General features: G+C 25.1%; 4 protein-coding genes across 4 annotated transcripts; 1 reads left to right on the forward strand and 3 right to left on the reverse strand.

Moving 5' to 3' along the window:
• Window positions 1–130: 130 nt before the first annotated feature.
• LOC113789583 (uncharacterized) lies at window positions 131–5146 on the reverse strand. Its single transcript, XM_075820095.1, has 6 exons — window positions 4941–5146; window positions 4041–4854; window positions 2663–3851; window positions 1583–2558; window positions 1146–1452; window positions 131–1060 (listed from the first exon to the last, which is right to left on the reverse strand). The coding sequence occupies exons 2-6, from the start codon at window positions 4753–4755 to the stop codon at window positions 231–233; spliced, it is 4017 nt and encodes a 1338-aa protein (XP_075676210.1). The 5' UTR covers window positions 4756–4854; window positions 4941–5146; the 3' UTR covers window positions 131–230.
• Window positions 5147–7420: 2274 nt separating this feature from the next.
• On the reverse strand, window positions 7421–8890 carry LOC142644967 (uncharacterized). The gene is made up of 3 exons (XM_075819845.1): window positions 8452–8890; window positions 8147–8383; window positions 7421–8065 (listed from the first exon to the last, which is right to left on the reverse strand). The coding sequence occupies exons 1-3, from the start codon at window positions 8645–8647 to the stop codon at window positions 7623–7625; spliced, it is 876 nt and encodes a 291-aa protein (XP_075675960.1). The 5' UTR covers window positions 8648–8890; the 3' UTR covers window positions 7421–7622.
• A 362-nt stretch (window positions 8891–9252) lies between these two features.
• On the reverse strand, window positions 9253–10185 carry LOC142645004 (uncharacterized). The gene is made up of 2 exons (XM_075819983.1): window positions 9553–10185; window positions 9253–9458 (listed from the first exon to the last, which is right to left on the reverse strand). The coding sequence occupies exons 1-2, from the start codon at window positions 10013–10015 to the stop codon at window positions 9253–9255; spliced, it is 669 nt and encodes a 222-aa protein (XP_075676098.1). The 5' UTR covers window positions 10016–10185.
• Window positions 10186–11520: 1335 nt separating this feature from the next.
• LOC113789567 (uncharacterized) lies at window positions 11521–14289 on the forward strand. The gene is made up of 7 exons (XM_075820152.1): window positions 11521–12262; window positions 12340–12484; window positions 12558–13132; window positions 13195–13604; window positions 13688–13716; window positions 13781–13860; window positions 13929–14289. The coding sequence occupies exons 1-7, from the start codon at window positions 11682–11684 to the stop codon at window positions 14140–14142; spliced, it is 2034 nt and encodes a 677-aa protein (XP_075676267.1). The 5' UTR covers window positions 11521–11681; the 3' UTR covers window positions 14143–14289.
• The last annotated feature ends 142 nt before the right edge of the window (window positions 14290–14431 follow it).

A 14431-nucleotide genomic window follows, 5' to 3' on the forward strand; every position in this document is an offset into this window, starting at 1 on the left:
TCAACAGATGGCGATAGCTTATTCGACAAGAATGTTCGAAAAAATGGACGAAAAGAAAAAAGAGAAAAACATTCGAAAAAAATGCTGTTGTTATTCGAAACATATCATTGAGAATCGAACGAATTGAGTGTCAAAAAAAAATTTTTTGGTTTTATTCAGGGAAAAATTAATTGAATTAAATTAAATTAATTGATTAATTTTTAAAAAAATATCTAAATTTGATCCAAAATTTAGAATTGAATTTGCCAGCTAAGTATATAATTTTGTGTATCCAATTCATCGATCATTGTTGATGATCCAGATGATGATGATGTTGATGTTGTTGATGTTCGTGATTTTAATGATCCCGATGATGATAATGATGATGATGATGAATATGATGGCGGTGGTGGTGGTGGCGGCGGCGGAGGTGGTGGTGGTGGTAAAGGTGGATTAGGAATCGGTAATGAATGAATTGGAGGTAATGGTGGTAATGATATTGATGGTGATGATGATAATGATAATGGTTCAAATGATTCTGTTGTTGATGATGATTCTGATTTTGATCGATAATGATTTTGATTATTATCATCAATCATTGGTGATAGATAAGACATTGATGATAATTCACATGATGTTGTTGTTGTTGTTGTTGGTGATGATAATGATGATTTTTGTTGTTGTTGTTGTTGATCGATCAATGATATCGGTGGTGATTGATTAATCGGTGTTGTATTATTCGATTCGTATAATGGTAATGATAATGATGATGAACAGGAAGAAATATTACTACCACTACCACTACCACCATTATTATTATTACCATTACCACTTGTTGATGAACGTCCACGTAAAAAATGTTTAGCAATAGTTTTAATATAATTTTTAAATTGATTACTTATTGTATTATCAGTTATAACATTATCAGTTGTTGTTGTTGCTGTTGTTGTTATAATTAATTCATCATCCAAATTAACAATAAATTGTTCATAACCTTCACCACCTGATATTAAATAATGATCACCATTTGTTGTTAAATGACTTTTTATAAATTTAACATTATTACGATGTCCATTTGATACTATATTTTAAATAGTAATTAGTAATTGAATAAAAAAGATTAATTTAATTACAAAAATTACAAAAATATAAAATTTAAAACAAACCAATATCCAATGTATTTGTTTTATCCAATAAAACAATAACACCTAATGATGTACCAAATAATATACGATCACGTATTGAATGTATTGATGTTATTTTCATAAAATTTTGATCAATTATTACTTCAGTTGGTATATTTAATAATTTTCCAATTGATAATTCAATTGAAATTTTTTGTAATAAATTATATGGCTGTTGATTTGCTTGAAAACGATATATAATTGAATTTTCTGTTGATGCAATCAAAATTGTTTGATTATTTTCAATAATAAATTCAATTTTATTCAATTCGTTTATTTGAATCGGTTCCTTTTTTAAAAAAATCGGCGTGTGTGTGTTTTCGTGTGCGTGGGTGGCCAGAAAAAAAATCAAAAAATGATGGGAAATGTTAAATGTGAATGAAAAAAACATGAAAAGTTTAAAAAAAAAATATATTTACCGTCAATTGATTTAGATAAACATCACGTATAAAAATCATATTTTTAGTTATTGTCCATATTGTTTGAAATTCTTCCAAAATACATAAACGATAACAATAACAATTATTTAATAAATATTTTGGTTTAATTTGCCAATAATTTTTTTCATTATTTATACCAAATATAGCAACATGACCATTTTCCATACAAACATAAACTTTTTGATCAAAATATTCAATTGTTTCAATTTTTGAATGTAATTCGATTTTAGATTTTTTTCCAATCCGTACTGAATTTAAACCAGAATAAATTAATAGATTACCATTACTAGTACCTAACCACATTGTTGATGATTCAGGTGATATCATTATATTATTATTATTATTTGGATTATTATTATTATTATTATTACGACGATAATGTTTTGTTTGACCAAATAATAATATTGATTCATTTGTATTATTATCGATTGTATCGATTATTGTATCTGTTGTTTCTAATGATCGTTGTTTTTGTGATAAAAATCTATTACGCATCAATAATGAACTATCATTTTCTTCAATCATATTATCATTAGTTTTTTTCAAATTATCCAATTCTGTTGTTAATGATGATGATGATTCTATAGGATTTTGTTGATTATCATTATCATTATTGATAACATTGTAAAGAAATGAAAGTCGATTACGTTCACGTTCATTTTGTTGTTGTTCACGTTGAACAGGTAATGATGATGATGATGATGAATGATGATGACGATGATGATTTTTGTTATTTGTATGAAATTTTTTTACAATCGAACAAATTGATGGTACAGATTTCATACAAACAATTTCATTATTACAAATAAAATTTGATGATATTATTTGACCGGGTTTTTGATTTAATGATAATACATTAATTTGGCCATATGATTGATCAGAATTTAATATCCAAATATGATCAACACCGATAACCGATTCAGCACATTTGAATGGTATTTTTGTACGTTCATGTCTATGAAGGTTTTTCAGTTAACCAAAAGAAAAAAAACGATAAAAATTTAAATTTAAAAAAATGGAAATGCAAAGCAAAAAAACAACAACATTAGAATAACATACGGATATTGTATTTGACCCAAATAATTAAGCTGAAATTTTGATTTTAAAATCAATTCTTTTAACCAACCGATAAACAATTCAAAATCATAACGTTTTTCAACATTATCAAATGTAATATTAAATATTATTTGTTGATCATCATTTATATTTGTTGTTGATTGATTATTATTATTATTATTATTACAATTGTTGCTGTTCGATACATTTGTTATTGAATCATCACCATCATCATTATTATTAATTAATTTACGATAATGTTGTTCACAATAATAATGTGTTGAACGTAATCTATGATGATTTTGTTGTTGTTGTTGTTGTTGTTGTGTTGATAGAATTAAATCTGTTTGACAATTTTCCATTTGTAAATCCTGTTGATTAATTATTGAATTAAAATCGTTTATTGGAAAAAAATTTCTATCCAAATGTTTTGTAGTCAATGTTGATGTCGATGTTGTTTGTATTAATAAATCAACTGAACAATCTTTTGTACAACGATATAAACTTTCTTTCATTTCAGCCAATTGTTTCACAATTAATAATAAATAATTTGTAAATGTTTTTTCAATTATATTCCTTATGGATAATGTTTCAATTTCTTTCATTAAATTTTGTAATTCATAAATTTTTTGTACATCTAATTGTAATTTATCAATACAATCAGGACAATTATAAATTGGAATTGTTGTTGTTGATGATTCTATTAATAAATTATTTAAAAATGATTGTTGTTGATGCTGTTGTTGTTGTTGATCAGATAATAAACATTGTTGTTGTTGTTGTTGTTGATTACGTTGCCAACATTGACATTTTAAATCAATTTGTTCAATAGGTATCGATTGTTGTAATCGATATTCATAATTAATTAATGATCGTCGTTTATTTTTATTAATACGTTCAGCTAATAATATTTTATCAGATAAAACAAATAATGCACCATCTAAATCTTGTTGTTTACGTTGTTTACGAATAATTATATTATCAAAAATATAAACTAAACAATCAGATGGATATTGATTACAAATTGTTTGTGTTTCATCAACTAATGTTGATAAATCTTTTATCTGTATTGTAATTGGTCTTTGTGGTTGTTGTTGTTGCTGTTGTTGTTGTTGTTGTTGTTGTTGCGATTGTTGTTGTTGTTGTTGTTGATCTGGTCGACCTATTTTATCTAGAAAAATTTGTAATTTTTCTATATTTTTTTCGGTTTAAAAATGATTTATAGATTAAATGAAAAAAAAGAAAAAGAGGGAAAATAAAATTCATAAGAACAATATGAATAAATCATTTGAAAAAAAACAAGAGAAAGGTAATAATTTTAAAAAAACAAAACTGTGAATAAGAAAACACATTGTAATTGTATATTGTAGAAATTTTTTACCTTTTGCTTTTTGTAATAATTCATAATCTTCATCATTATGATTATAATCACGAGTGTTAATAGCTATTAATCTTGTTAAAAACATATTATATTGTGGAAAACGTTGTATAGTGAATATAATCATATCTTGAAATGTCATTCGTTCACATTGGCTACGTTTTATTGTTGTTTGATCATCGTTGTTGAAATTTTGTTGTTGTTGTTGTTGTTCACCATTATTACGTTGAAATTTTTTTTCAAAACTTGACCTAGACAAACGATGTCCATATTGTTGTTGCTGTTGTTGTTGCTGTTGTTGATTATTATGATGAGAAGTATTTCTTGATTGATGTGGTTCACCAATCAATTTCAATATAAATGCAATACGAAAATAATTTTCAACCATACATAAATAAAAATTTAATAATTTTTCCTCTTCCGTTAATAATATTTCAAATATTTTACCAATCGATTTTGTTGTTTCTGTTGTTGTTGTTGTTTTCGATAACCATTCATTTTTTATTGATTGTAAATTTTTTAAAAATTTTAAATGTATTTCCATTATAATTGGCCATAATTCTATTATTGTTTTTAAATATTCTGGACATATTGTATTAGTTTGTTGTTGTTGTTGTTGTTGTTGTTGTTGTTGTCCTTGATGATTAACAACAACATTATTACCTAACTGTTGTGATAATAATGTTGTTGTTGTTATTGTTCCAATATTTGTAACCATTATACAACGTATTATATATTTTTCATATAATATTTTTAATATTTCACAATAACGTTTTTCAGTATCAAATAATTCATTTATAATATCCCAACATCGATCCTATGGTAAAACAAAAAACAAAAATGTTTGGTGTTTGATCAAACCAGAACAACCAGAACTAAAAAAAACCAACCCAAACAACATACCTTAAATTTATTTAAAGAAATTTTCTTACATTCATCATCATTATCATCAGAATTTATCACTAGATTTGGTTCACAATTATTTTGTTGTTGTTGTTGATTAATATCATCAATCGTTTCGTTTATATTTTTATCAATTATTATTGGATTTGTAATTAGTAATAATTTTTCATTATTATCATTATCATTATTATTTTCATTATTTATTATTATTGTTGAATCATTTGATTCGGATTGTTTATTATTAATATTTTGTTCAAATGATTTTAATGTATTATTATCATTATTATAATTACATGATGATGATGATGTTGAATTAGTTGTAATTAATTTTGAATAATAATTATCATCATTATTATTCATTGGAATTAAATTATTATTATCAATATCCAAAACTAATGTTGTTGATGATGATGATGATGGTGATTGATTCATCATCATCATCGATTGATTATTATTATCATTATGATGATCACCATATGATGATGATGGTGATGTTAATGTTGTTGTTGTTGATGGTAATGTACAATTACATTTAAATTTATGTAAAAATGAATTACTTTTACAATATTGATTCTGATTAATCATTGGATTTGATTTAAAACGTAATGTTTGTGACCATTTATTCATTGGTTTATTATTTGATGTTGGTGATGATAATAATGTTGTTGTTGTTGTTGTTGGTGATGTTTGATTCTCCAATGACAATGATAATGTTGATGATGATTGTGAATGTTGTTGTTGTTGTTGTTGTTGTTGTTGTTGTTGTTGTTGAATAATGGGCGATGATGATTTAATATTTTGGCCATAACCAAAATTATCATTATTATTATTATTATTATTATCGTTATTTTCAATAAAAATTAATGATGATGATGATGATGATGATGAATCTGGATGAATCGTATTTGTTTCATTGGAATCCATTATTTTTGATTTTTGATTTTTATATGTTGTTATTGTTAATCAAATAACAACCAAAAATCAAATGATGATCATGGATTACAATTTTTTTTTTGTTTCTTTAGATCATTCAATTTCACCATCAACAACGGATTGAAAAAGTAACTAAAATCAAAGCGAAACAAATTCTAATTTTAAAAAGCCATTTTAGAAACCCAAGAAAGCTTTCTTTCTTTCTTTCTTAAATCTTAAACATCACTGCTACTACGACAAGAATTTTTTTATTCTGATTGTGAAATAAATAAAACAAACAAACGAAATGAAAGGGAAAGGAAAGAAAAAAGATGCAATGATGATGATATACAGACTAAATTGATGCGTCATTATTATTATTATTGGCAAATGATGCCAAGAAAAAAAATGAAAGAATCAAAAGTTAGAATCTAAGAAAGAATTAAAGAATCTTGTTTGAAATGATGAAAGAAAATAGAAATTATTCATTCATTCATTCATTTTTGTTGTTGTTGTTGAAAAATATAATTAAGATTCAATCGGTTGAAAAATGAAAATTTTACATTTTTTTATTTTAAAAAAATGTGATTAATGTTAGGTTTGTTATAACATTGATAGTTCAATTAGGTAAGGTTTCTCTAACGTTTTTTTTGTGATGAACATGAACTTAAACTTTTTGGCTAATGAAAAAAAAAATTATTCAATGATGATGATGATTATGTTGCTGTTGAATAAACCTTGAACATTGCATAGACACACACACACACATAATACATATGTTCAATGAATTTCCGTTTATGTTTTTTTTTGGTTGAAAACGTTTCGCTTTATGCTTCAAGTTCAATGTTAGAAGAAAAAAAAACCAAACAACAAATCGCATATGTTCGAGATTCTTTTTGTAAACAACGGAATATTCTTCTCGATTTTTTTTCATTTAAAAGTTTTAAAAACAACCATAAAATTATGATTTTTTTTTCGATTAAATTAAAATTTTTTTTGAAGGTTTTTTTTACGATTTAACATTGAACTTGTGGAATTTATATTTATTGATTGGCTTGTCAAATAGTTTACAACAACAACAACAACAATAATAAATTATTTTTTGGCATCCATCCAAATAACATTTAACACTAATTCATTCTTCTTTTGGTTTCTGTTTTCTGTTTTTTGTTTTGTTTTTTTGCATTAGGAATGTTTTTCCTTTCTTTTTTTTCGCTACACAGAAATACCAAAGAAAGAAAGAAAGCAAAAAGGTGTGATCAAACTGATCGAATTGAATCGATAAGATCGATTTGTTTTGACCATCGACTATTCGACTATTTCCTATACTTGATTTACCTGCCTACCAAAAATCAGTAACAATCTAAAGAAAAACACATAGCAAACAAAAACATGTTTGGCGTTTGTTTGATGCTACTACTTCTACATTGCCTCTCTTTGTGTGTATGTGTTTCAGATTTCAAATTTCCTGATAACAAAACTAACCAATCAACCAAATGAAAAAAGAGAAAAACCTGGCACTATAATGATTGAAGGTTATGTGTTTGTAATAATACGTTTATAAAGTTGATAAATTAATTATAAATTTTTATTTTAATAAAAAAATTTAAAAATGGATTATTTTTTTTAATTGTTAACAAAATAACAACATTTAAAAGTTAAAAAAAGTTAATAAAAGTTGGAAAAGAAATTTGATTTTTGATGTTTTTGTTGATTGTTGTTTGATGGATTCCATTAATCCTTCATTAGCTCTTCGGATTACTTCTGCTATTAATCATCATCATCATCATCATCAGGTTGGTCATCAAAATATTTATCAAAATATTCATCATAATCATCGATTAAAAAATATGAATTTGTATCATGAAAAACATCTTCTTTTACATCATCATCATCATCATCATCCACATTCTTGTTAGTTTCATCAGCAGTATTGGATGATGGTGGTGGTGGTGGTGATGGCAATTGTGGTTCGGATTTCAAATTTGTCCGCTGCGATAACATATCCAATGCTAATGATACTGGATGATTAATAATGAAATCCGGATCCAAATCATCCGTATCATCATTATTATTATTATTATTGTTATCATCTGGATAATAATAATCTAATAAATGAATTTGATTATTTGAATTGAATATTATATAATCATTATAATCGTTAACATTATCATTAGTAATATTGTTCCAATATTGATAGCCATCATCATCATCTTTTTTTTGTAATTTGAAAAATATTGAATGAAAAAACAAGGGTTAAAATGAAATACGAGAGAGAAATATGAGATACTTACATTCTTCAAATCTAGCAATAATAAAACGATACAAACCAGGTACAGTAATACTAAACAATATTATTACAATGATTGTAATATAGAAGAAAATATTATTAAACATTGATAATATTTTCTTTGTTAAAATTGTTAATTGTAACCATAAATAATTATTGTTAAAAATTTGTTCAATTAATTTGCTTGAATTTGTTTGTTGTTCAAATATTGTCAAAATTGTTCGATTTTTTCCAACCAAATCTATTTACAAATTTAACAAAAAAATTGAAATTTGAATTTCTTGGAAAAACAAAAAAAAAACAACATACCATCACCATCATTAACATCATCAACAATTACTGTATCCGGTACCAAAATAATAGCAATAATTGCCAAAAGCAACATTATACAAACAAAAAATATTATAATGTCTAAAATTGTAATTTTAAAATTATTATTATCTTCACCATCACCAGCATTATCATCATTATTATTGATGAAAATTTCATTAGTTTGATCGTTCATTGTAGCCAAAAAAAAAAATTGTAGCAAAAAAAAAAAATTGTAGCAAATTTTAAATTTTAAGTTGATTTAATTGATGATGTTAATTGTTTGATTACCGAACGGTAAATGTTTTTTTGTTTTTATTTGTTTTGTTTTCGATCGGTTTGATAATTAACAAAAAAAAACAACAAAAAAAATTTTCTATCGAAGTGATATGATGAATAATAGGTAAATAGGAAAAAACAGGTATTCGCCGGTGCTGAGTGATTGATTGATTATGATGATGGTTATTATGTAAATGATGATGATGATGATGATGATGCTGATAAAAGTGAAAACCACCAAAGAAAAAGAGAGAAAGTAAAGGTAAATGATGGTGATGTAACTGTTTTTTCTCTTTTTTTTGAACAAAAAAAACCTGTTTGATCATTATCTGAATATTATTGTTTTGTTTTTTTTGTTTTTTTTGGTTGCTACAAAATGAACACAAAAAAATTTCGATTACGCAATATGTTTTTTTTTTAAATTAAAACTTTTAATCAAAAATTTTTATAAGAAAAAATTACAAAAAGTTTTTTTAAAAAGAAAAATCATTTAAATTTCATTCCATTGATTGATTGGTTTTTTCAAATTTTTAATTCAATTACGAATAAATCATTATCATCACCATGTTTATCAGGAACATTATGTTTAACACCATTGATAATAGTTTCGCCACCATCATCGATATCATCATCAAATAAAGCATCATTTAATAATGATTGTGAATTTGGACTTAGTTGTTTTTGATAATTATCATCATTATCATTGATGTATTCTTCATCGGAACTAACTGAATTTCGAGAGGATAAGGATGAATTAGGATAGACTAGGTTAATTAAATCAATCGAATCAATCAAGCGATCGATCAATTAATCAATACTTACTTGTTGTATTGGCCGATATTGAATCAATATTAAATACAACAAATTTTTTTTGTTGTTGATAATTAATATGTTTAATTGATGATGGTCCTGGTTGTAATAATTCATCTGGAATTTTTTCCAATTTTAAATCATCATTATCATCTGAAATAATAATGTTTTCTTGATCATTATCATCATTTTGATTTTGATCAAATCGAAACCAAAACCAATAAATTATTTGGCCAATAAAACGATTGCAAAACAATCGTATTGAATTGAAAAATGTTAAAATTGTTGTCCAATATCGATGATAATCGTTATTGTTGTTGATTGAATTATCATCAATATTTGTAGCTAATTCCTTAGCAGAAATATTTTGATTCGATTGATTATTATCATCATTTTGATTCAAATCAATTTCAATCATTGTTTCATTGGAATTTGATTTTGGATAATGTTGTTGTTGTTCGATATCAGCAGCCATTTTTTTAAAAAATCAAAATGCTACAAACCAAAAATGTTGCAAAAAAAAATTCCTACAATTCTCCAATTTGTCGACTCTGAACTGGAATGAAAACATTAATTCAGAACCACCGACATTAAACCAAATTTTTTTTTGGTTGTCAAACATCGTATATGAAAAAATTCCATGAATAAAAAGTCCATCCCCAAACAATAAAAAAAACTGGTTGGGTTTTTTTTCGTCTTTGTTGTTGTTGTTGTAGATGATGATTATGATTATGATTGTGGCCATAAATTACGCTCAAACATTGAACAAAAAAACTAATTTTGCGCATGTGACATTGATGATAATTGACAAAGATTTTTTGTTTTGTTTTATTTGAATGAAAATGAGGCGGTTCAAATTTCGTTTTTTAGGGGAGGGGGGTGTTTGAAATGAAAAGATTTATTCAAATTTTTTTTTGTTTTGTTTTGTTTTTCAATAAAAAAAAGAAAGAATTTGAAAGATAATGTATTAGGAATCGATAGTATCGATAGTTTGTTTCAAAGACAAATAACTAAAAACGTTAAAACCATCATTATGATTAGCATACCCAAAATTAGTTGAATAAGTTTTTCTTTTTCCGTTACTTCTGCCAAAATTGCTACATTTTTATTCGGTGGAAAAATATTTTCGACATCTTCTTTAGCAATAGTAACAGTATCAGTATTAGTTTTAATCATTTCTTCATCAGCTTCGTCTACGTGGTTATAAACTTCCAATTCGTTTGATTTGATTGTTGTTAATGTTTCCGTATTAATTGTTTCATAATCAGTGCCATAATTAATTTTAATATCATCATTATCATCAGTATTACTATTGTCAGCAGTACCAATATCAGCATTAACAACAGTACCAGCAGCATCAGTATTGCCAACATGAGCTTCACCGTGAACAGCATGAACCTTTGCATTATCATTACGGGACAAGGTCAAAACGATAATTTGAACCATTATCAACATTACCAATATGGCAAAAATTCGGATAAATTTAATTTTTTTCATGTTTTTTTTCTTCTTCTTCTTCTCTTACAATAAGCAGCAACAAGTAAAAAGTAACAAGTAACAAGCAACAAGTAACAAGTAAAAGTAGCAAACAACAAACGAGAATAAATTTTGTTCAACAACAAAAAAATAAAAATCAAAAAGTCAGATGATTCATAAGATTGAGTGATGCAAATGAAAATGGATTATTATTATTATTCCAACATAAATTGATACTGCTATTACAGAAAAAAAACGAAAAAAAATTGTAGCAAAATTCAACAGAAAAAAACAAAATATATTCAAATTACCTGGATTCAGTGAAAAAAAATTCCATAATTTTTTGTCAAATTTGTTTTTTTGGGCGGAGTTTTATCCATCATTGTATCCATTATGCTTCAAAAATTTTCGAATTAATCATGCGCATTCATCGACATCATATTTGTAAATGTAGCCTTTGTGTTTTCGAATATAAATCTATGATGATGAATAGTGGTTATGGTTTATCGGTTGTCCCGTGTGCTTGTTTGTGATGTGACATTTTTTTGATTTTTCGATTTTTCGAATTTTTCGATTTCTAGTGAAAAAAAAACTTTATCATTTTTTTGCAATCTGAAACTTGTTGAATTTAGTTTTTTTTTTGAGTTGTTGATCAAAATCTCAAAATGAATAATCGACGTCATTATCAAAATCATCAACGTCGTCGTCATGAAGATCGACCTTTGATGATGATGAATGGTCATGTACCTGATGGTGTTGTTGAGTATTTTGATCATCAAAATCGTAATCAGAATCAAAATCAAAATCAAAATCAAAACCAAAATCAAAATCAAAATCAAAATCAAAACAACAACAACAACAATGAGGATGTTGACAACAATCAAAATGGCTACAAACGTCCAACAAAAAAATGGTTCCTTTTTCGTTTATTTTCATTAATAATTTTATTATTATTAACCGGTGAGAAATTGTATGAGAAATTTGAACAAACATTTTTCGATTTACAACGTTGTTCAAACAATATGGATGAAAATTGTCAACAATTTTCAATCGATTGGACAACATTAGTTATGGAAAAATGGACAAATAATTATATCGGTACAACTGATATGATTGGTGTACATAAATTTTATATATATAATATTACCGATTTACAATTATTTAAAGATCGTATTGAAAGTTTACGTACACATAGTCGTCCTAATGATCGTATACCGGTTAATGAAATTGGTCCATTTGTTTTTAGGTAAGTTGATACATTTGTTTTTTTTTCACTGCTCATTGTTGTTGTTGTTGCAAACAAAACAAAAAATATCAATTTAGAACCAAAGAAACAAAAAGTCATATAGAATTTCTATTTGATAAACAATTAATACGTTATGATATGAAAACAACATATGAATTTAATCAATCAGCATCGATTGGTTCATTGGATCAAAAATTTTGGATTATTAATAATGAATTGGCTGTATGTTGATTTGATTATTATTTTGTTGTTGTTGTTGTCCTTAATCAATTAAATTACTTCACTGAAAAACTAGGTAATTGCACCATATTTATCAAAATTTTATCAAAAAATTGCACCACATGATCGACAACAAGGTTTATCATTTTATCAACGTACAATATCCAAAACAATATTGGATATATTTTATTCAAATTTATTGGTTGAACGTTCTGTAAAACGTATTTTATATGGTCCTGATAAAGAATCTCAACAACAAGAAGAAGAAGAAGATGAAGAAAAAATCAAAAAGAATCTAATTCATTTAAAACGTTTGGAAAAAAATATTGAATTAAAAATTATTGATGATTTTTTTCTGATGAAACAAACATTAAATATACCGGATCGAATTTCCGATCAAGCAACATTACAAATAACATATATTTTACAACGATTTCATAATCAATTTGAAAATTTTCTAAATATTAATGAATATTTTAAATTAATTAATGATTCATATGATAATCGTTTGGATCAAATTCCTGATTTGGATTCAAATTTTATTAAAACACCAATTGGATTTTTAAATAATTTTCAACGTTATCAAAAGTATGTTATTCAAATGAAATCTACAAATGAATTTCCAGGTGTAATTGAATGGAATGGTCGAAAGTAAGTGTTTTTGGTTTTTTATTATTTGCTCAAATTTTTTATAAATCAAAAAATTTTGTTAGAAATGTTGATCATCCACAAAAATGGTGTAATGATTTACAATTAGAAAATCATTATAAAGATGAATCAAATTATCATTTATTACAATATGGTTTATATAATTTTATACCACAATTATGTGGTTCAACAAGATTATTATTCGATATAGCAGCCAATAATAATCAATCAAATCCTAATTTTGTTTATAAATTTCGACAAACAAAATCACAAATATCGATAGGAAAAACATTACAAATATCACAGATAATTGATAATTATTGTCCACGATTCGAATTTCCATTGAACAACAACAACAACAACGTTGATATTGACAAAAAAACTACCTGTCAAAATGATGATAACAATTATTCTATTGATTTGGCTGATTGTTTTGGTCAAACCCGTTTACGATCACAACCACTTTTTGAACCAGGTATTTGTTTCATTGATAATAATTATGATAAAAATTAAATTAAATTTTTAATTCAAATTCAATCATTGATGATGATGATAAAGATCAACCAACAAATATTAAATTTGATACGGTAATTTTTAAATTTAATTTTAAATTTAATTTTAATTTAATTAAAATTTTAAATACAAAAACAGACAACCGGATTAATGATTACAAAATTGGAACATTATCGTTTATCGATTGGTTTCTATTTGAACACTATGCATATCAATCCGTATGTTTTTGTTTTTTTATTTGATTATTATGAAAAATTTTCTTTTTTCAACACATTTATTTTAACAGCGATTTTATCGATATTGATCCAAATGAAGATCTTTATTCACCAATGATAAGTAATATTCATTATCAAGAAATGTATAATCAATGGAATTCTTGGTCAATATTTTTATTATATTTGCTCAAAACAACCGTTATAATCAATATATTTATAATGATATTTATAATGTTATTATATGAATTATTGCAAACATTTTGTTTGGTTTATGAAATTGAATAATGGATTTTTTGTTTCAAAATATTAATTTCAAAAAAAAAAAATCTCAATAATGTCAACAATTTTCGACGATAGATGACACAACTTTACAGTCAAAAAAAAAACAAACAATAATGTCAACAATTTTCAACACTTGATGGCGTAACTTACATCAGAAAAAATTTCAAAAAAAATATATAATTTTCTTGATTTCAATTCAATTTACAAAATCATTATTATTAATTTTTCGGATAAATAAAAGGTGATGGTAGTAAAAATACAATAAACTTGATCATAATTATTACTGTTTGTT

The sequence above is a fragment of the Dermatophagoides pteronyssinus genome, unplaced genomic scaffold (assembly GCF_027571235.1).
Source record: "Dermatophagoides pteronyssinus isolate colony J.1.1.1.1 unplaced genomic scaffold, Derpt_VIB-CSIC_2022.12 sq0005, whole genome shotgun sequence".
In the NCBI taxonomy this organism is placed as follows: domain Eukaryota; kingdom Metazoa; phylum Arthropoda; class Arachnida; order Sarcoptiformes; family Pyroglyphidae; genus Dermatophagoides; species Dermatophagoides pteronyssinus.

What these genes read in the sequence shown, in the direction of transcription:
- LOC113789583 (XM_075820095.1), bottom strand. Translation starts at nt 4,755, where the DNA reads ATGGTTACAAATATTGGAACAATAACAACAACAACATTATTATCACAA. An exon ending in ATTATTACAAAAAGCAAAAG is followed by an intron (nt 3,852 to 4,040) that starts GTAAAAAATTTC and finishes AAAAAAATATAG; the next exon opens with AAAAATTACAAATTTTTCTA. An exon ending in TTTATCTAAATCAATTGACG is followed by an intron (nt 1,453 to 1,582) that starts GTAAATATATTT and finishes TTTTTAAAAAAG; the next exon opens with GAACCGATTCAAATAAACGA.
- LOC142644967 (XM_075819845.1), bottom strand. Translation starts at nt 8,647, where the DNA reads ATGAACGATCAAACTAATGAAATTTTCATCAATAATAATGATGATAAT. An exon ending in TGATGTTAATGATGGTGATG is followed by an intron (nt 8,384 to 8,451) that starts GTATGTTGTTTT and finishes ATTTGTAAATAG; the next exon opens with ATTTGGTTGGAAAAAATCGA. An exon ending in TATTGCTAGATTTGAAGAAT is followed by an intron (nt 8,066 to 8,146) that starts GTAAGTATCTCA and finishes TACAAAAAAAAG; the next exon opens with ATGATGATGATGGCTATCAA.
- LOC142645004 (XM_075819983.1), bottom strand. Translation starts at nt 10,015, where the DNA reads ATGGCTGCTGATATCGAACAACAACAACATTATCCAAAATCAAATTCC. An exon ending in AATATCGGCCAATACAACAA is followed by an intron (nt 9,459 to 9,552) that starts GTAAGTATTGAT and finishes CTCGAAATTCAG; the next exon opens with TTAGTTCCGATGAAGAATAC.
- LOC113789567 (XM_075820152.1), top strand. Translation starts at nt 11,682, where the DNA reads ATGAATAATCGACGTCATTATCAAAATCATCAACGTCGTCGTCATGAA. An exon ending in TTATTAATAATGAATTGGCT is followed by an intron (nt 12,485 to 12,557) that starts GTATGTTGATTT and finishes CTGAAAAACTAG; the next exon opens with GTAATTGCACCATATTTATC. An exon ending in ATTGAATGGAATGGTCGAAA is followed by an intron (nt 13,133 to 13,194) that starts GTAAGTGTTTTT and finishes AAATTTTGTTAG; the next exon opens with AAATGTTGATCATCCACAAA.